The sequence below is a fragment of the Aythya fuligula genome, chromosome 2 (genome assembly GCF_009819795.1).
Source record: "Aythya fuligula isolate bAytFul2 chromosome 2, bAytFul2.pri, whole genome shotgun sequence".
Taxonomy (NCBI): domain Eukaryota; kingdom Metazoa; phylum Chordata; class Aves; order Anseriformes; family Anatidae; genus Aythya; species Aythya fuligula.
In genome coordinates, this window is record NC_045560.1 from 31,112,833 (window position 1) to 31,134,961 (window position 22,129).

The 22,129-nt window shown below is 35.3% G+C and overlaps 1 protein-coding gene across 5 annotated transcripts in view; it reads right to left on the reverse strand.

Moving 5' to 3' along the window:
- The window catches only part of CRPPA (CDP-L-ribitol pyrophosphorylase A), a 127,121-nt gene that overhangs the window by 63,092 nt on the left and 41,900 nt on the right, over positions 1-22,129 (reverse strand). For all 5 annotated transcript variants that reach the window (XR_004252888.1, XM_032180998.1, XM_032180999.1 and 2 more), the window contains exons 4-5: positions 17,833-17,937; positions 11,381-11,426 (exon numbers count right to left, since the gene is read on the reverse strand). Coding sequence is in view for 4 of the 5 variants with exons in the window: in XM_032180998.1 (XP_032036889.1) it covers positions 11,381-11,426; positions 17,833-17,937 (151 nt within the window). In the remaining variant the exon portion in view is untranslated. The remainder of the gene's footprint in view (positions 1-11,380; positions 11,427-17,832; positions 17,938-22,129) is intronic.

A 22,129-nucleotide genomic window follows, 5' to 3' on the forward strand; every position in this document is an offset into this window, starting at 1 on the left:
ATTACAAAAATCTACACGTGGAAGAAAGCTGTGGAATCCAAAAAGGCACCAACACTTCAACAGTTCTTCTTTAAAATAAGTCAGTTTTCAACAAGCAGTGTCAAATGTAACCTCACAAGAGGCTGCTGAAAGATTCTAACTGTAGAAACCCACCTCACTCCTCTCCCATTCTCCTTAAACCTCTGACTTCCTGTAATGTACATGAGAAGGGAGAGAAGACTCCCAAAATGGTGACTAAGAGTTGCAGGTTAAATTTAATAAAGAAGAAAAGAAAGTGATGAAATGTGAAAACACTGGAGGAGTAATGCAGTGCTAAAATATGAAAAAATGAAAGTAACGATAATGTACACATTGGAAAAATACTGCATGCTTTTAAATGATCAAGAAAAATGTACAGAGAAAATCTGGGAAATCATTGTTTATAAAATCATTATAACAAAGCAATAGTTCTGCTCTAGTTGAGGTTTAAAACACTTTCAATTTAAATATCAACACTATCAAGGGCCAATAAAGTCCTTACGTTAGTTTAGGCGGTCTATTCCTTTGCTGTATTATGGGAAGGAAGGCTGAGTATAGCCTCCCTCTTCAATGAGGCAAAGCCTGTGTCCCACCTCTGAGAAGCTGATCCAGCGAGCTGTCACTCAGCATAGCCACCAGGAATGCAGGGAAGGCAGCCGGATGCTGGCTCCCAGCTCCCTCTGACTTCCTCAAGTCTGCTGGCTACACGCAATATTTCACTCCTGGTTTTCAGGAGTCTGTGTCTGGGTGAATCAGTCAGTCAGTCTGGAAAGCCATGTCATGAACCATGTAAATTATCAGCTAACAAGATTTTGCTTTTCATCAGACCAATTGATAATTCAGACTGGAAGGGACCTCAGTACATCTCCAAACTCCTGCTCAAAGCAGCACCACCTATGAGGCCAGGCCTAGTTGCTCAGCCCCCTAATCCCCTGGATCTTGAAAGCCTTTGAGGATGGAGCTTGCACAACCTTTCGAGGCAACACGTTCAATGTTCCACTGTCCTCGTGGTGAAAGTTTTGCCTTTTATTGAGCTAGAACTTCTCTTGTTACAATTTTTTTCATTAGCTCTTGTCCTCCAACCATACACCACTGTTCTACTTCTCTTCCCCTCTTTCATGACCTACCTTCCTTTTCATCTACCCTTTTTTTTTTTTCCCCTCCCCCCTCTTATTATATTACCTAATCAAAATCTCTCTTGCTTTGGCTTCCTCTTCCTCCACTTATCTTAAACTTATTTCTCTGGAAACCTCCTCTTCCCAACACCTGTCTCCCATTTACTCTTGACTTCTTCCCAGCTGCACCTGATTAAGCAGTAATCCTCCCAACACCGCAACACATTTAACATGAATTCAGAGCATATTTTGGCATGAAATCAAAAATAGTTAAAACTCATTTATGCTGCCATAGTTCTGAGCAATTAAACATTAAATTTCTCCATCAGAAAAGTGGAAGGAATTTTCTTCATTGAAGATAAATCAGAATTTCAGAATTCATTCCATTAAATGTCTTTTTCTCTACAGTAGAATCCTTAATGTTGCATCACACAACAAAGCAAAGATTTTCTGGTGGTATTGTTCCTTCCCTACTTCAGGCATCCCTAGTGCAGACACCTGCACCTAAACTGCCCACACCAAGCACCTTGTATATGCAACAAAGAGGCACTTCTAGGAAGCAATTTATCTGACATGTTTCAGTTGTTTGCTTTCAAATAAGATTAATTATTCTCTAGATGACATGGAGTAGATCACCACCAGCTGTTATGGGACTTATCAGTTACTAGTTTTAGATATAAATATTTGATGTCAAAAATATCTGCATTTAGTTGCATGAATCCCAGCTTCACAAAATCTTCCCTTAATATTTTCTGTCTGCAGACTTTGGGTAGTTATGTGCCAATGTTTCTGTTCTTTATCCCCCTATACTATACTGAGCACTTCCTACATGTGTCATTCCCCTCCTCCACATTATTGGTATGCATGAATTTCTTCCATGAAAAAATAGTGTTTTTTTTCCTAGATGAGGCATTCCTAGCTATAATGAAAGATTTCCTGAGATCAGCTTCTAGAGCATTATCATGTATTGATGTATTTTCACATTAAACTATTTTGCAACATTAAAATACACCTATATGAAGTTATAAATGAATTCAATTTAGTGGTCATTATTTTAGTAAAACTGTCGTTACCCTGCAAGAAATGCCCATTCAAGTCCCACTTTCTTCTAATATCTCATGACAGAAAAACAAGAATTCATATGCACACGTCTGTATTTATATAGCAACATTAACTATGTAAATAATACTCAATATACTGATATGTAATTAAATTATTTATGTACATATATTAAAAATAACACTTATAACAATCCTGCAAAAATGCTATTAAAAGGTCATTCATTAATCAGGGGTTTTGCTTGTATTACCTAAATATTCAGCCGAGATAGTCCTCCTGGATTCTCTGCCACTGCTACACTGGTACTAAGAAAATCTGTAGTAGAAGACTACATAATACAGCATGTTAGGCATTTAAGATTATTCCAGCCCAGTAAGTGTAGGTAGATTTCAGCAGATTCATTTTTAAAGTGTCACAAAAATATCTAAAAATAAAAATATAATAAAAATATATTTTTGCTAACAGTAAGCCTATAAACAATACACCTTGAAAAAAGTGTTTTCTAAAATCTTCAGAATTTCATAATAAATATGAGAATTTCAGCTGAGAGATGTAAATATTTGAAGTTCTTGGAAATTAAAATGGAGAAAATACACCTTTAGTTTAAATGTGTATTTTAACTTTCAAGACAAAAATCTCTTAAACCTTAAAAATTCTTTTGGGAATCTAGATTAAAATTGAAATTAATTTCCAATTGTTCTATGCCCTGCTTTTGTATCCTGAAAACATCACAACATTAAACTGTTTTAGGTCACATTATTATTCAGTAACACCTGTTATGGTCTTTATCTTAGGATCTGACCCAAAATTATAAAATTAAAAAGTGTACAGGTTAACAGAATTACCTTTAGTTTGAAAATATACTGTGCTTTCACAAACTACTTAAAGTTTACCCTGAAAAGCACGCCACAAACAACAAGCAATTATAATACCACTGTTTGAATAAAGATCATAAATATCACATCCTACAGAATTAATACCATAAGAATAAAAATACTTAATTGCAAATGGGTAGGTTTTGGCCTACAGACATATTTTTTTCTTTAAATTGCACATATATGTATATCTGTATACATACACTGTATTTACATATCATCCCATTCTTGGTCTGTCATTACAATTCCTACTGTTTTGGAAGCATACTCTGTTCATCAAATAGTTTTAAACTTTGCAGTGATTCCACAATAAGAAATTGGTTTATCACCATTTTCATTTTCTACACAGCAATGGCCTGACTGCTCTGGAAATTCAGTATGGTTCTCCCTGGCATTTCCAGTATCTTATAACAGAGTTGTTTACAGTAGAACTGTAAACATAAGAAAAATGAAATAAGTATTGCCAAGTATCTAGTTCATTCATGCTTAACAGTATGAGTTGAAACTGTTATTCATACAACACAGGTAACCGAAAATATCTAATGATTTTTGTTTACCCATTTCATATGTCTTCGTAGCCACAAAAACTTGCCAAACTTGGCACTGCCTCTACCAATATTAACATACAAAAAAAAAAAAAGAGGAATATTTTGTGGTAGAAGACAAGGAAGAGGGTTGTTTTCATCCAACAGTAACTGTTCTGAAAAGCACCTCCCCACCTGCCAGTTTATTTTTTGTCTCACAGTGAAGAAAAGCCACCAGTTAATGGACACTGAAGTCTGCCCATGAAACTGCAGCCTAACTCTAGCAAGATCAGTCCTTTGCTAAAAAAAAAAAAAAAAAAAAAAAGCAAACAAACAAACAAACAAACAAAAAAAAAAACTTTTAAAATAAATATTATGTGGGTTCTTCATATAACAAAAAATATATTAAGTAACTCCCAACACCTCTAAAAAGTTCATATATATATATTGATATTTTTCTTTATATTTGCAAAACTTAATTGTGTATACGTCCATACAGCAAGTATTTATACAACCAAATATGAGGGTGAAATACCCAATCTGCAAGTGCACATCTGTGAAAAAGTCATTGGAGAAGAAGGGCCCTTAAGAAAAGAAAAACAAGGAGGAGAGACTCCAAACTCCAAATTAGAAGCAACATTTAAAGTTTACATGTTGAAACTAGAGTTCAAAGATACTTACCCTGAGGGCAGTAGTCCTAATGGAAATTTTTTTAGGATGTTTTGTATTAGGCTGATCTTAACTACATTTCTAGATGAGTCACCCTTATTGTAAAAGGATGTTTTCTTACTTCAAGACTATTAAAAATAGGCGTGTGCCACCTTGTCTGCATTCTCTACAAGTTCATACCTGCTTAACTAAAGTGCTAAATTTAATGTTTTTAAAAATAATGGTAGGACTCTCAGATTTTCATAATGCAGTTGTAAAAGAGACTTGAGGAAATAAGGAAAATTAATAAGACATGTTTTAAGAAAAGTCTCAGAAGATAAATAACAATCTATTTGCATTAGTAAAGTCTTTCTTCATATTGCCTTGAATGTGAATGATGTACATACCTATACATTTATGAAGTACAAAAATATACGGATGCACGTATGTTTTGCTTATCTCTACCTGAGTCAAGTTTAGAAAGCTGAAATTTGTCTATTATTATTACATCTCATTAGGCCAGCAGTTAAAAATCTAACTGTGTTTCTATGAAACATTTGGGTCTTGTTGCTTACGTAATTACATTTATAATACAGCTGACTGAAGAAACAGTCTCATGATTATAATCAAATGATAATTGTATTTTCTTCAGACATTTAATTGCCAGGTATTTATTACCATAATCATTTTTTGTTTGCTTAGTTACATAATTATAATTTTATATACGAACAAAGAAATGCAAGAAAATGCAAGAGCACCTCAAAAATAAACAGGATAGCAAAATAACATGTCAAATGGAACCACGAGGAACATGTTCCCTAGCAAAACTGTCCACAGGCACTAAAGTAACCTTAATATTCTAGCATAAAAACTTAAGCATTTAAAGATCATTTGAACTAAGCTCATACTTCACAACCAAGTCACTACTGAAAACCAGAAAGTGAACAGTTGGCTGAATAATTCTCATCAAAACAAGTACTGTTAATAGAGCTTAAATGGATTTTCTAAATAAAACAAACAGGTTAACAGAAAAGATAACTGGCATTTTTTGAAGGTAAAGGAAACCAAACTTTCAGTCACTAGTAGGTGATATGAAATGTATCATCTCACAAATAAACACAAATGAAGATGCTTATGAAATTTGGAACACTAACCACAAAATTAAATTAAACACTCTGCGTTCCTAACTTCATCCAGTGATACAATGTGCATCCAGTAAGTTGGATCACTTATTAACAAATCATTTGTGAAGACTCCCTGGTAATGGGGAGCCAGTGCTTAGTCCTTAGCACCCTGCTAGCTCACACATTTAGCTCTTGGGACTCCTCCGGGGGACCCTGACAACATGCCAGGTAGCACACTGAGAGCTGATCCCTTGCAACCCAGTCTCACAGCATCATACAGGACTGTGCCTTCAGGCACTCTACAAGGCTTGAAGCTGGAGTCTGAAGTCACCCAAGTATACGGGACTATACTTTATAGTGTACAAAGCTACATCTCAGTCCTGTGTCATCTTCAAAAACGACACAAAGAATCCCTGTCATGTAGACCACCATCCCACAGGTAACACAGCTTACACCCAAAGTCATATATAGTGTCAGGAACTGGCACTCTCTTCTCCAGTCAACTAGGAAAATCCCAGCAGTACAGCACTGCTGAGGCCTGCCACACCACGCACCTGTACAAAGATCACTGGCACCTCTGCTCAGCAAGGTCACAGACACACTAGTGGCCAATGTCAACAAAATGGCTTTTAGCAAGGCAAAAGATAATAAATTCCACATGGGAAGGTAGGTATTCCTGCCATAACTATTATTCCTGGAAGTTACTAACATTTCCTCATCATCCTAAAGAAGGGAAAAGGGAAAAGAGGAAGAACATATCCAGAAACCCCAGCCCTGAGGATATCTCTAAGGGATCTAACAGTATCTGAAAACCACATGCATGTGGATCTCTTGCTGGACCACTAGCATATTGGAGACTCCTACTAGCCAAGCTTATATCTCTAGTTAATCAAAATCAGCAACCAGGAATTCCTCCCTCTCTCCAGGGACCAGTGAAACACTGCACAGCAGCTGCCACTTTCTTACTGTGGTCACTTCTCTGTCAGTCTCTGTGACGCTTCCATGACACTAGCAGGTCCCTAACACTGAGGCTCAAACAGCACTGAGTAGCTACCACACAGCAGAAAGTTGTGGGAGAAAATACAAAGGGGAAACAACAAGTCAGAGCACTTTACATGGATCTGAGTAGTGGGTTCTGCAGTCCTGAGAAAAGCAGACACAGTTATAAAAGTTAACTATTCAGCTAGTAGTAAAAGTCTAATAGTATGCCTTGGCTTACAGGATGGCTGCCATTCTGGAACGTGACCTGTCCTTGAAGGTTTCCCACAGGTACAGCACAACACAGCAAAACAGAGCTAACAACATTTCTTCTGTAAATCTACAGTTTCTTCAGCAAACTCATGGTTGTTGTAACCACATGACTGAATAATACAATGTGGAGGAACAATAGGATGCTGCTCACTATCTCAAAATATAAATTCTCTCCTTAAATATACTTGAAGTTTTGCATGACTGTCAATAAAATACTTACCTAATTTTAATCTGCATGGCTCAACCGTCTGCTGTAAAAATAAGTCATATTATATCATAGCTGAAGATCTGATATTTGAAGCCTTTTGAAGGAAAAGATAAGGCACAACTGTCAAACTGCAGACTCAGGTGCTAACTGTCTACTCAATTATCTTTAATGAGGTTTTATGTAAGATAAATCTGTTGTGGAGTGTCCTCATTAACTAAGGAGGACTCTTATTATGCTTGTTTGCATAAAGAGTAAAGGATATGTAAGGTTTCCCCTTCCTGAACTCATGCAGCACAGCAAAAAGCACATTTAAACTTACTTACTTTTTCCATACAGGTAGAATAAAAGACTATTGTGGTTACTTAAACAGATTTATTGCATGCTTCCACAGTAACAAAACACTATATAAGTAAAGATCAAGCAAGGGATTAGCCTGATTTACCACCATGCAGGTCTTCATTTCTACTTTAAGCTACATAAATCTTTTGTCGCAACCAACAGCTGGAAAAGATTGTACCAACTGTGATAACATAATGAAACACACATGTAAAATATGTATCTATGAACAACATGAGGAGAATTTGTGCTCCAGTGATAAGTAGAAGAGAAGAGAAATAGAACAGTTAAACTTTGCAAATGTGACTTTCACTTGAATAAACTACACCCTTAATTTCTGGGCTGGCAAGTTTAGAGAAAGCTGTTTAGTAGGGATCTTATTTTAAAATTAAAACACATCTTCTCTGATGAGATTAATGAAGTCCCTATATACATTGAAATGAGTATGCATGAAGGTTGTAGTAGCAGCATTTTTATGTGTGAAATAATACAGTGTGTACACGTTACATAAAATTAGCAGTAAAAACAAAAAAATACTATTAAAACATCTTTAAGCACAATGTTTAAAAAGATTATAAACATGCAGGCACTTCAAAATACTCTACGAAGGAGCGCTAAGACTACATGCAGTCACCATCATGAGGATGAGAGGACATCAAAGGGTGATCGCAGAAGCCATTTTTTCATATTACACTTGTCTCTAGTTTCCCTAGAAGAAGCATGATGATTCAGTTCCACCTTCACAGGAGCTGCCCTGTGAAGGGCATTGCACAGGGGATTTTGCGCAGATGGACGCACAAACAAACTGGCCAGTGGAAGGAAGGAAGCAGGGTGCTCTCTCTCACTCCAGCTACATAAAGCAGTATTTTACATAAGGTGCCCATCTGTTTTTCTCCTTGCCCACTACAAAAGAATGTATCTAGTAAAGGATCAAATAAACTGCAAGATGATGAACAAGAACTTTTAAAAAAAAATGTCAGCACAGATTTTGATTTTCTTTTCATGTTTTTACATCCTCAGGACATCATGAAGGTCCTCTCAACTAAATAGCTCTTAATATTCAAATAATACTAAATGATACCACTCAATAAATTGCCTTTTGTATTGCAGTTAAGTTTGAGGAAAGTAGAAATGAAGATGGATCGACCTGATCCAGTAATAACTGATAAATTGCCATTGAATATTGAGAATATTCATGCTAAGTACATGAAAAAATATGCAGGAAAAAGAAAAAATGAGATCAAACTTAACATAGAACTATGAATTTGCTATGAAATTTGGAGATTTTTTTCCACGTTGAATATTGAACCTCTTGCCAAGACATGACCAACATATTGCATTCATTCAGTTGATTCATGGCATTTACACCATTTTATGCTGACATGACTGGCTTCAACATGCTTGAAGCACAGAAGTATAATTCTTTCTACAGCAAATATTTCCAAATACTGTAACAAAACAGCACATCTAAGCAACTACACCAGATTCTACATTTCCTTATTAACACTGCAATCAGAGAGAATTGTTTTTTGCAATTCTCTTCTCTATAGACAATTCTTACAAATCCAGGTAATACTTTGAATTTAAAAGAGGTCTGTACTACAAAAGCATGCACAAAATATCTGAGTTAGAAACTCATCAAAAACTGTCATGCAGGTGTAGACAAATTTGCACTTTACTAGATTACGTGGTGCAAATAGAGTCTCGGAAAATATTTTTTTTCTTCATATTTAAATACTATTCTAGTTTGGTACTGACTCTACAAAAACCTATGATTTAAATGAACTTAACTCACTGGGGACAAGTCAGATCATTAGTTAGTTTATGGACAAGCATAGATGACTAGTGGAATGGGATCTATATTGAGACTGGTAAAAAAAAAAGAAATTTAAAAAATATAATTACTTTTGCACTCTTCAAAGATTGGAAGCCTCCCTTGGTTCCATTACACTGTCATTAAAGGTAAATTATTACTTATAATTCCTGTTCATCAAGACAAAAATAATGGCTTAAATTTGTATCGTACTCTACCATAATATCCTTGTTTTGTACACTGTTTTGTTCTATTACCTGCTGTTTTCTTGTGAGTCATTTCACTTACGTGATAAGCACAGTAACAGTATGCAAGCTTTTAAAATTTATATTCAAATTGAATTGTTTTATCCACGGAAACATCACTTAAAATTAAGTGAAAACTACTACTAATTTTCCAAGAACACACTAATTTCAGCAAAAATGCTTTGATAATCGCTTGGTCAACTCAAGAACTTACCTAGATTTTATTTGCAAAAAACTCTTAGTGGCAGAAAGAAATCTGTTTGCATAAAGATTGTAAATGTCTAATAAGGTCTGTAGCTATATCAAAATAAGTGGACAAATTGGAGAAAATGCACATTTGGAAAATGTTTTTCCAGTTGAAATCAGACCACATCTACATTTCCAAAACATCCCATAAGCTCAAACTGTTTAAAAATACTGTTTTGAAAATATTAGCTCAAGCAATTTCAGTAACTCAAGAACAGCTGATGAAAATGGCATGAAATATGCTCCACTACCTTCATTACCTTCATTGTCTTGTTCCAGTATGTCTACATCATTCCTGCACTGGGGAGCTCAAAACTGGACCCAGCACTCCAAATGTGTCTCCCCAAGGCTGAGGAGAGGTGAATAATCACCACCTTTGTCCTGCTGGCAATACTTAGCCCGATGTACTCCAGGGGGCTGTCAGATCATCTTTGCTACAAAGGTGCATTGTTGGCTCCTGTTCAATTTATTGTTCACTGGGAACCCAAAATTGTTGTCTACCTTTCTGGTCTGTACTTCACCAGTTTGACAATGAGGACATTATGAGAGAGTATGTCAAAAGTCTTGCTGAAAACAAGACAAACAGTAGTCACTGCTCTCCTCTCATCAACAAAGATAGCCTTCCATGATGAAATTAATAACTAGTCAGGCATAATTTTCCCTTTGTAAATTCATGTTGATGACTCTAGTCACCTTGCCTTTAATATGCTTGGAAATCTCAAATCTGAAAGCTATAGTCCGTTGCCTCTGAGAATCCTACTCAATGCAAGATTTTCCAGAATTCCAGGCTGGCAGCTCTGAAGACATGAGCTAAGTCACTGACAAAACCAGAACTTCTGAGGTTTCCAGTATCCTATCTCCATAGCACATTCCTGAAAAATTCAGTATGGTAGTTCAAGAAATGCATATATTAGAATATGCAGCATTTGTTTACCATAATAACCAGAAATTTCAAATTTGTTGCATTCTTGGAGGTCAAGAGAAGCAGTATGCAGAACATCATAACAACATCTGAGCTACGTTTAAGCTTTCTAGCTTGTCTACAATGACAGAGCTGCACTCAGAATGGACTAATTTACACAAGCCAGAAGCTAAACTTACACTGGATCTTGTAACAAAACATGAGCCACCACAGTGACTCGCCGTGACCTAAGACAACATGGGGTTTGCTCTCTTTTCTTCAACAGTAACCACATTCCGCTCTCTAGAAGGACACTTTTAATCTGAAGTCCCTCTCTCTTCACCAGTTTAGTTTATCCCTCAGTTCTCAACAAGGACTCAAGCAGAGTCACAGTGTCTATCGGTCTACAATAACCATCAATGTGTTCACTATGAAGTGCTTAAGACTCCTTTTCTAGATTGTGTTAAATCTAGTCCCTAGACTGCTATTAAACTTAGCCTTTACACTATTAAACCACTGTATCAGCACAGGAAAAGGTTAAAATCCAGTCCAACAAACCATACTCCATTATTTTACGTCTCTCAATATCATATCATTGTTATATCAATTTATGTAATAAGTCATTGTACGGAAGAGAATGAAGAGCCCTAAAGAGTTAATGTATGTTTTTCAGTCTACTACTTAGATTAGAAAGATGGAACATATTCAGAATTGAACTGGAACTCAAAACCAAACATATTTGTTTATTGCTTATAAGCCATTCAAAATTAATCTTTATTTGATTCTGCTATGCACACAGTTTTTTACACGGTTCTCCATTCTAACAGTAGTAAAGTAAATAATAAAGGTAAATAATGCATAATATAAAATAAGCATCCCAGATAGCAAAAACAACTTCCCTAAGCACATTTTATTCATCATGAAACTTTTCTTAAGGACATTTAAAACAACAGCATATGAAATTCTAAATTAAACCCAGGAATATGCAAACTGACAGCCACAAGGACAAACACATACCCTTAATAATCGATTCAGCTGCATACAGATCCCGCTTGTAGGTCACCTAAAGGACAGACAAGCCTCATTAGATTTAACACAGCAGGAAGGAATGTAAAACCAATAAAACAATGCCCTGAAGGCAATTCTTTAAATTTGAAATACCATAAAGAAATGATATTGTCAATTTCTTAATTATGGTAAAATATCACTAGCAAGTCATAAGAACAGTAGTTGCAGAAATTATTGGAGACTTGAGAGAAACAATTTTTAAAATATTTAGATCTGCTTATAATTCACATGAAACCTACACCTATGTTTAAACCTTTAAAGAATCATGATATTATGATGTGGCAACTATTTTCATGTATCCTTTTCCACAATCTCTTAAAAAAATGTATTTCTATTCTACAATTTTATCATGAAACAGATTCATTTTGAAAGGACTTGTGATCATAAAAAACAGCCAGGGAGAAGCCTAGTTATTTCTCAGTAGTGTAAGACTATTATGGCTAATGAGACTCTTGTTTCCATATCCATGGCTGACACAAGGTATTTTGCCCTCAGTGCAAACTTGCTATATTCTGTTATCCCTACCACACTTTCCAAAGGCACTGCCTGTCTAGAACAATTCTCCAGATAAGACCCATGTGTTTTTTGCTTTTAGTCATACCTCTTGATATTTGGCTGCAATGAAAACATATCTTTTGCTTTAGTTTACTTCTGATCAATTATCTTTTTACTTCTATCTCCTTCAAACTGTGTGTCCTCTCCAAGCTTTATCAGTAGAAGTGTATCAGACCTATGTTAAACAGAGACTATAGCAGCTAATGCAGAAATGCACATGGTAAGAATTATCTTTTGAAATGTTTCAGTTATCCAATTTTAAATCTATTTAATGACTAGAACAATTACAGTCATCCTATTTTTAATTAAGACACCATGTAGCAACAAGTCGAACTTTGCCAACTGAGCATTACATTAGCACTACCATCTTTATGAGGCCAACACTATGATCTTGTAAGACAGGTTTGGAATAAATTTCACAAATAAGTAAAGTTGGTTGACATTAATTACATTAGTCCGTTAACTCTTTGATAAACACTTCCGCAGTGTACCCCTTATTTTGTTGACTCAACTCACAGTCAAATTCATTCAAACTTCTAATTACTCAGATTTTACATTATTTGTGATAACATTAATTTTCATTGGTCCTCTTCAGCATCCAGTGTTCCAAGACTTTTGAACATTATTGAACATTATTCCAGAATATTGCTGTGTCACATATTAAATCAACACAAATACCTTGCTATTGAAGAATATTAAGCATCAGCCGCTTATTCCCCAAAGGCAGAATAGTCTCAATTATTAAACATCTCTCTACTTTTCTGTATTATAAACAAACTATACTGTATCTATCTAGTAAAGCTATTATGTTATATGGAATCCATCAATATCTGCTATATTAGGAAAAAAGCTCAAAATTGTTGGCCAAGTTTTTTTTTTGTTTTGTTGATTTAGGGATTTTGTAGTTTTGTTTTGCAGCATCACCTTCACTTTCAATAGTCAGGCTGCAGCTTTTGACTAGCCAGGTAGATGTTTAAAAATTCCCCAAAGCTGTTCTCTCTTAATGTTTAAAAGTTTTCCTCAAACTCAAACAAAAAATCCCATTTTGGGATTACAAAACAGTATTTTAAATGCAATACATAATTCTTTACCAAACAAAGATAGTAAAGGTATGATCACACATACAAAATTTGCTGCATTTTAGTTTAATGATGTATTTCCTTCTGTTATGCTAAGGTATCAAACAGATCTGCCTTGTATGGGATATTTTTGTAGGATTAGAAAATAATCTTTCTAGAAATGGTGATGATTTTTACACAATCAACATATATGTGTATATTGATCTTTTTAAAGTGTTGTTACAATGATATTTTTATCTGCATTTTACACACACACGGCTCCAACAATTACATTCTATTACATGATTTCATACCTGATTTAAGTCGATATTGCCCAGAATATTTAAGGGCATTTTGTTTCAATAGGTGTCAAGTACAGACAAACTGAAATCATTGTGCTGATGGTGTCATTCTTTTTCCTTTTTGGACATCCCAATCCTAAATATGTTATACATAGTTACAATTATGTAACTACATTTATAATGCAACTTATAAATATTATAACACTAAATACATCAAACTGTTCCTGCTTGGTTGTGGTCACTAAAAAAAAATTTTAATTTTGTAATTTCTTACAGAAAATAAACAAACTACCTTGAACTATAAGTGACTTGGAATACTATTTTTTATGCACCATTAGTAGATGCTAGTCCGCATGAGTCAGCAATGTGCCCTTGCTGCTAAGAAGGCTAATGGTATTCTTGGCTGCATTAGGCAAAATATGGCCAGCAGGTCAAGGGAAGTGATCCTTCCCCTCTATTCAGCGTTGGTGATGCTGCACCAAGAGAACTGGGCCCAGTTCTGGGCCCCCCGGTACAAGAGAGACACAGACATACTGGAAAGAGTCCAGCAGAGGGCAACAAGATGATCAAGAGACTGGAGCACTTCCATGAAGAGAGGATGAGATCTGGGACTGTTCACCAAGGAAAAAAGGAGCGCTGGGAGGACTTTATCAGTGGGTATAAACATCTGAAGGGAGGGTGCAGAGAAGATGGAAGCAGACTGGTGCTCAGTGCCAGGACAAGAGGCATTGGGCACCAACTGCAACGCAGGAGTTTTCTTCTGGACATCAGGAAGCCCTTCTTTCCTGTGAGGTAACTGAGCACTGGCACAGGCTCTCCAGAGACATTGTGGAGTGTCTCTCCTTGCAGATTTTCCAAAAGCCACCTGGACGTGGTCCTGGGCAACTTGCTCTGGGTGGCCCTGCTTGAGCAAGGGGGCTGGACCAGATGACCTCCAGGGGTCCCTTGCAACCTCAGCCATTCTGTGATTCTAACAGTTCTACCAGAGTGCCATCATTTCAGGAACGACTGAAGCCATTGGGACTACATCAATTCTTGGTATATATAATATTATGTATCTTAGCATCAAAAAACTTCATAGAAAAAAAAAAAACAACCACATATTACAAATCACATTATTGTGACACCTAAGGAAAGAAAATCCTGCTTCTGAAAGGTAACAAATAGCAACAGCTCCTAACAATTTCACAGGGAAGCGCTAAGAAAATTAGCCATCTTCTGCACTTCATTAAACTGACAAACAGAGCAGAAGTGTTGCCTTCTTTAATGGTACTGCTCCCTGTCACCTGCCAGGGAGCTGGTACAGGGGTTCTGGTACAGAACGGCTAAACACTATGGTACAGCGAGAACCAATACCAGGGTGCTAGTCAAGCAGAAAGGAGCTATATTCCTCTGTAGCTTCTAAACTTATACATCAATTTGCTGCTGAAGCAATTTACTGTTTCGCAGACCTCATCATTTTTATGCCCTTGACTTTGAATGCCCTGACAAGCTATACAAGGCATCGCTGACCCTTAGCTACAAAAGATACGGAATAGGATGTAAGTAGGTATAGGTACTTTGATTATATGGCACCAGTACCGTTATTCATACTTTGTACAGCAGATTAGTTTTTCTGCACTACCCGCAGCACAGTATTTGCACATAAATAGGTGCTGTTACTACTGCCATGCACTGCACACTACTGTCAACACTGAGACTCTTTCAACTGATCCACAATATTTCGTCTTTTCTGGCTGGAACTCCTTTCCATGATATTCTCCATCACATCACCAGCTAACAAACTTCCCGGATAACTGTGTGGAGCCTTGCTGAGGAGTCCAACCAACTGGGCTGTAAAAAAGGAGACAGCAAGTCTATAAAGTGATTATTCCCCTGTACTCGGCACTTTTGAGAACACACCTGAGTACTGTTCCCATTTCTCTCCAGTATAAAGCACTGGCAAATTGGCAAACTAGAAATGAGTCCGAGCACAGGAGTGCTAAGATGGTGTGAAGAACTTGTTTTTTTCAGCCTGAATAATAGAAGATTAAGGGTGAGAACAGGTCACATTACTGGTTATAGAGAAGAGTAAATTAGACTTTTCTTGTAGCCTTTTGCTGCTTCCCTCTCATCCTTTCCCAGTGCAAGAGGCAGAAAGGGAAATGCTGATCAGATCTTATATTAAAAAAAAATAATAATAAAAAAAAAGTGTATCTTAAAAGGGTGGATAAGCATTGGAATTGTTCTAGAGACTATGTGGAAGTTCCGTCCTTGCATTAATTCAAAACCCATCTGGACAAAGCCTTACGCTGCCTAATCTAACTAACCTGGCCCCATTTTTAGTACCGTGTTGGACCAGATGACATCCAGCTGTTTCTTTCAATCTGAAGTATTTTGTCATTCTAAGTTAAAACACTACATTTCACCTGCTGGGCACCAGTAGAACTTAAAGATAGCAAAGAACTAAATAAACGTAAAGAACAAACTGAACATTATAGGTATATTTTGTCACCTTTCAGGTAAGCACAATATTTTGCAACAAAAACAATGCAACCCTCCAAAAAGTAATATAAAAACCCTCCAAAAATTTAATACAAATATGCATAACACAATATGTCTCTTAGAAGACCAAATAGGAAAGCAGACAATAATCTGTTTCTGAAAGATTATCTCCCTAAAAAGATACTGAAAGAAGTATTGTATGCAACCAATGCATAACTAAATTTTGCTGCTAAATTGCACAGGAAATTTGAACTGCAGATTCAGGAAATTACTTTTCTGTGTAAGATTTATTGTCATATTATTAGAAATCATGTCCCATTGGAGGAAATTCACTGTCAGAGACAGATGGAGTGATTTGAGCTGCTTCCAGATCCTTCAACTTATGAATACAAAAAAAGGGAACACTTAAAAATTGCATGACACAACAGCTACTGAGAAAGAATAATGTTCCACAATCCAAAACAATGAAGCAAAATATTTTAAAACAGCAGGGACATGTCACTTGGCACCTGAATACATACCTGTTTTGTCAGTTGTTAGGAACAAATAGATTATCAGACAATGATGTTAACAAAAAATTTAAAAGCTTGTTTGATGAGATCTAAAATTTCCAGTCTTACTGAGTGTAATGAACTGTTCTAGAAGTGTTGCTAGAATGGTATTTGTCATCAGAGAAAATGTGATGCCTTCATAGAAAAAGTAGATGAAAAAAGGCAAAGGATTTAGAGGAAGCAGGTGAAAGCTAATTTCATAAAAGAATATTCTTAGTTTTATAGATATACATATATAGTTTTAACAGATTCTCAGACTATTATCTCATTTAACATCTGTTCAAGTCTGTCTATAACAATGAGCTCAAAACTGCTCATAATAATCCAAAACCAAAATGAATTTAGTAGGAATTTTAGTAGGAATTTCAAAGTTAGCACAACCTTAACTATAAAATATGCAGTATTTGTTGGAATTTTAGCAAATACTGGAAGCCTATGTTATACGAAAACAGTGTTAGGAGATATGGTAATTAACATGAACAAATAATATGTTATTGACAAGGACCAGAAATTTTAATAATATTAATACCTACTAATACTTATTTTTTCCATTGAATTGCAGTGTAACTTAGCATGTGTGGTGATTATTTTATGACTAAAGAGACAATGGGAGGTTAAAGAAGTAAAACAACCCAACCAAATTCACCTAATAGGTAATGGTAGAGGCAGTAACATAAGACAACTCAAGGTCAGAGGACTAAGTAAAGCAATAGAGGTTTTTTTGTAAATGTAAAGCTGGCTGTTTTTCTTTCCAGAAGCCAGAATACAGTATTAGAGTTCAGGATAAATGTCCTTCATTTTGCATTTTGCTTTCTGAAATCCAAGTAAACATGCAGAAGAGTTATCAGAAACTTAACCCATGCTTTTAGCAATTTACACTTGTGACATGGTCTCCAACCGCAATGATGGATTTAAGCGAATATTAATACCACAGCCATTACCAAATCAGTTACTCTCTCAATTTAAATTAAATTTCAGACTAAGCTCCCTACTTCTATTTGAAAATAGCTTCCCAAAAAGTAGCTACTATTATCATAGACCCTGTTATCTTTCTTATTATCTTGTCTAGCAATATGAATGCTGCAAAAGTTGAGAACCTTAACCCACGCTCTGATCTTTTTCAATGATTTTCCTACTTCAAGACATAAGGGCTACTGCTGATCCGCATGAAGAATGATGATCAGTGGGTGGTGTGGGAAGAACCTTTACTTTCTCAAGCTCCTGAAGGTATAAATTTTATTTCTTTGAGTATTTACACAAAGAAAGTTGGCCTCTTAATTTTTATCTAACATTTGCATATTTCCATAATTCTGAAAATTTGGAAGAGACAGCCTAACTATTAGACTTTAAAACACATTTGAACTTTTACGGTTATATTAAATTTTGCTGAAGTGTCAATTTTTGTAATATAAACAGATGTATAACAAAATAGAAATTATTACTGTATTTACCTTCCAGAGGTCAGCTGTTCCTTCAACAAGTTTCGCATTTGTTTTACAGTATTTCAGAGCCAGATGCAAACATTCAGTTCCGTAATCCAGGTCATGGTCTGTACACTGTTGAAATTAAAAAAGAATGTCTTCATTAGTCTTAATAAAATCATACTTTTAAGTAATAAAATGTTTTCTTTTGGTAATTAGACCTTGCATTTTAATAGTCCAGATCACAGTAACGTGTGCTATGTTTAGGATGGATTAGAAATAAAACCTTTCCAAGCTTATGCCTAATTCTAGATATTCAGCCAAGCACTACAGAATTACATAAACACTTTATAACCACAAAATAATTTAACCAGGTGCTGCAAATATCTTGCTATACCTTTATATAATTGGCTAAATCAATGTTACATGTATAAAAACTTGATGGAGTTGAGGCCTCAACAAAAGAAATCATCAACCTTGTAGTGAGGTATAAGAACAAGGTACTTTGAGGTATAAAAACAAGTACAAAAGCTAAATAAGGATGGGATTTTCTTCAAATGCCAAGTCTGTTGTGTTTTGTTTTTTTTTGTTTTTTTTCTAAGATCAAAAAAGCACTATAGTACCCAAGAACCTCCATATTCTTTACATGTTCTCTTCTGTATTTTTCTACAGTTATCTTCACACAAAACAACTGCTCCATTAGCTTTCCAAAACACAAATTTCTCCACTCCTTAGCCACCTAGAAAAGTCATTGTTCTCTTAAAACACACACACACCCCAGTCAGTTCAGCTTCCTATAGTTAGTGATTATATGACTTTTATTACTGGAAAACTCAGTGGGGAGCAGAATCTCTCTGAAGCCAAAACAGTATCAAAAGCAGGATCCGTGGGCTTAGCTGAGATGACTACTTCAAGACACTTTGGACTGATTAAGATAAATCAAGTTCTAATCTACTTTCATATTGTTAAATTATCAGTCCATCGAGAAACATGAAGTACATAAAACAAGGACCAATTTAAGATGAAAGACTGTTTAAGATGGACTTCCACAAGAATGGATGTATTTGTCACAGGCTACCTAGCCCAGGCAGTATCCAGCATCTAATAGAGGCTCACCACCATACAGAAATAAGACAATCCTATCTTGTTACTTTTACAGTATAATTTGTTGGCCTCATATAAATCTATTACCTTGGCTTAGGAAATTCCTAAACTAAAAAAAAAAAAGTTCCTGAGGGATATGTTGAACCAGAAGCAACTTCCTTAACAGTCCTCAGTGAGTTAAACAAATCCTGAATTTACCCAATTATCTTTGAACAGCAGCATGCTTTTAGCACCTGCATCAGGAAACACCATACTTTAAGCCACACACTGCAATACAAGACGTCTGTTCTTTGCTTTGTTTCATCTCTTTTCATCTCATGCTCTGTTGTTTTGGCAGAACACGAAGTGCCAAACCACCTTCCCTGCCCTCCAAAGTGCTCCATCACATCTCTTGTCAGTTATGCCTTTCCATGGATAGAGAGTTTGATGTTCACTCCTTGTGTGGAAGCTATTTCACAACTTCACAATGCTTTTGCCCTTCTGTAAAACAATCCCAGCTCTAATACAACACTCCTGTGGTAGAAGCAGGAAGGGACCCAACCTGAGCCATTCTGTGATTCTATGATAATGGTTCTCCTGCCAGTTTCCATTCCTTCCATAACCATTTCATGAACTGTATGACAATTACCCCTCTCTGTGTATACAACCTTATCTACATTTGCCTATCAATCTTATATTTCCTTTTCAATGTACGGTCCATAACTCTTCTTAGTTTTCAACTCTTCGCATCTCTACTACCTAGGAAAAATGGGTATCACCACTTCCTGTTCCAAATTATTTATAAACAAAATACACAGATCCCAGCACATTTTCACAAAACTATACTGGTGATTTCTGTCTATGAAAACAGATGTACTCTATCTTCTTTCTTATCTTTTAACTAAAAATTACACTAAGTCCTTCCCTCTTATTCCAAATCTGTTCAGTTTCCTTAGCAAGCCCTTGGTAAAACACACTAATAAAAAAGCAGGCTGTTGTCAGCTTCAGCAACCTCAAACAACATGCTGGTTGACTCCAGAAAGACCAACAATTAAATGCAATGCACAGGCTTTCCTTTACAAGAGCTGAAATAACCCTTCAAGTGTGTGAATTTAACCACATATCAAAACAATTCCAGTGTTTAGAATAGAATGTGGCAGTCCAAATGTGCTCAATAATTCAGTGTCCTCCAGCATTCAAGATTGTCAAGAATGCTGAAGTGGGTTAAGGAAGATCCAAAGAAGAGTGCTGAAAGACAACTCACCTTGTTTATTTGCTCAAGAATCTTCATTTGCTCAAGAATTTTCATTAAAAAGCAGAATGGATTTTTTTTTGTTTCTACTCTTGTTTTATAATGCATCAGTGAATTTCAAGGAAATAATTAGCATTATACACCTGAATTATATTACTAATATACAGAGGTGTCTTAGAAAAAACAGTTGTCACTTTTATATTTAGTAATTTCTGTCAGTTTAGATAACTATCATGACTGCAATCAAAAGAGGATCATTTACTAAATTCCACTTAGAAATAAAAGTTATTTAACTGTTCTCTACACCAGTTTTTAAGAGATTTGAGTACCAAAAAAAAAAAAAAAAGAAAAAAAAAAGGTAAGAAGACATTTTGGAATATTTTTAAATAATGCAGAAATGATTTCTATTCTTTCTATTCAAGAAATAAAAAAGGTCAACATAAAATGTAAAGGAATAGGGAATGCAAGCTCCAAAATAGGTAAAACAGAGTGTTCTCTTGCATACAGAAGTCCACAGACAAATTACCCATTAACTTCAGATTCCTAATATTTATTACCAAAATGTTTTTTTTTTTTGTTGTTGTTTTTTGTTTGCTTGTTTGTTTTTAAAAGAAAATTGTATGGTAGTATGCAAAATATTATCTACTAAAGTGTACAACATACAGATTGAAAAGCATTTATTTTTCTTTTGCCTCAGAATTGAAGAGAGTTTCAGAAAATTTTCTCTCTGAAATAATTTAGTGTTAATTAAATTTAAGCTATACTTTAAATATATGTGTAACAAATTATATTAGGACAAGACTAAGCAATTCCAACTTTTTAGCAAGGTATTAATTATACATAATTAGTAGGGAGTGGAGCAGTTCCATAAATGGGATAAAGCATCTTGAGGGTATTGCTGACTTCAAGGGCAGAAATATGACACAAAGCAAAGTAATAATTAAAAACATATTTCACTAACACTTGTACATCATGACATTTACCACTCTAATTATCTGTAATTGTTTAAACCTAAACATATTGTCACAGTGTACTCTCCTGCACGTCTAATATACTCATGTCAGAGAACAATGAAATGGAAGCATCAGCTCAAGACCAGCTTAGTTTATATATTATTCACAAACTAAACAGCTTCATACATGAAATTTAAATCTGTATTTAAGATGTACAATGTGAAAGCTTCTGCACTGCTCTAAGAAATTCTGTTACTGAATTCAAGCATTGTCAGGGAGTGCCTATAATAAAAAATGGTAGAACAGAGGAATAGAGGAAAATTCTTACTGACCCAGGCATGTAAAAATTAGTATCCTATCCTAAGTCTTCTATATTTATTTCATTGTACATTCAGAGTTAATTTACATTACAACCATCTCTTTCAAAATCTTACTATTTCTAAACTCTCTTTTTGACTGAAAAACTTTTTAACAAAGTTTGACACAGTGCAGTTAACCATCCTTGTCATGCTCACACAGCTCTGTGAAACAATAGACATAGTTTAAGCTTCAGACCACAGATTTGAAATGGTGGAAACAGCTGGAAATATTGGCACAAAACATATCCACAAAAGGGAAAAAAAAAAAAAAAAAAGATTTGTTTAGCTCTTTAAATGACACAGAAGGAAATACGTTATTTAAAAATGCTTTTGATCTGTTGAATATTCAAAGACATTCTAATAGGTAGTTTGGGGGATTGTATTTTTGTCTTTTTTGTGGGTTTTTGGTTTTTTTTTGCTTGTTTTCCAAGACTGGATGTTTGAATGAAGTACTATGGATGGAGTGAGATCCAGATTTTAGCATTACACCAATTTTTCTTCTTCCACCCCCCAAACTAGTTCCAAAATATTTTGATAAACAGTATTACTTCCTAAGAAGCAAGCTATCCTGTGGTTGGCATAGAACAAAGGCTTAGAGAAAAGAGCAGCAATATAGACAGCATCTCATGGGACTTCCCAAACGTCCATAAGCTAACTTTTTTCCAATATCCCATTTCAAC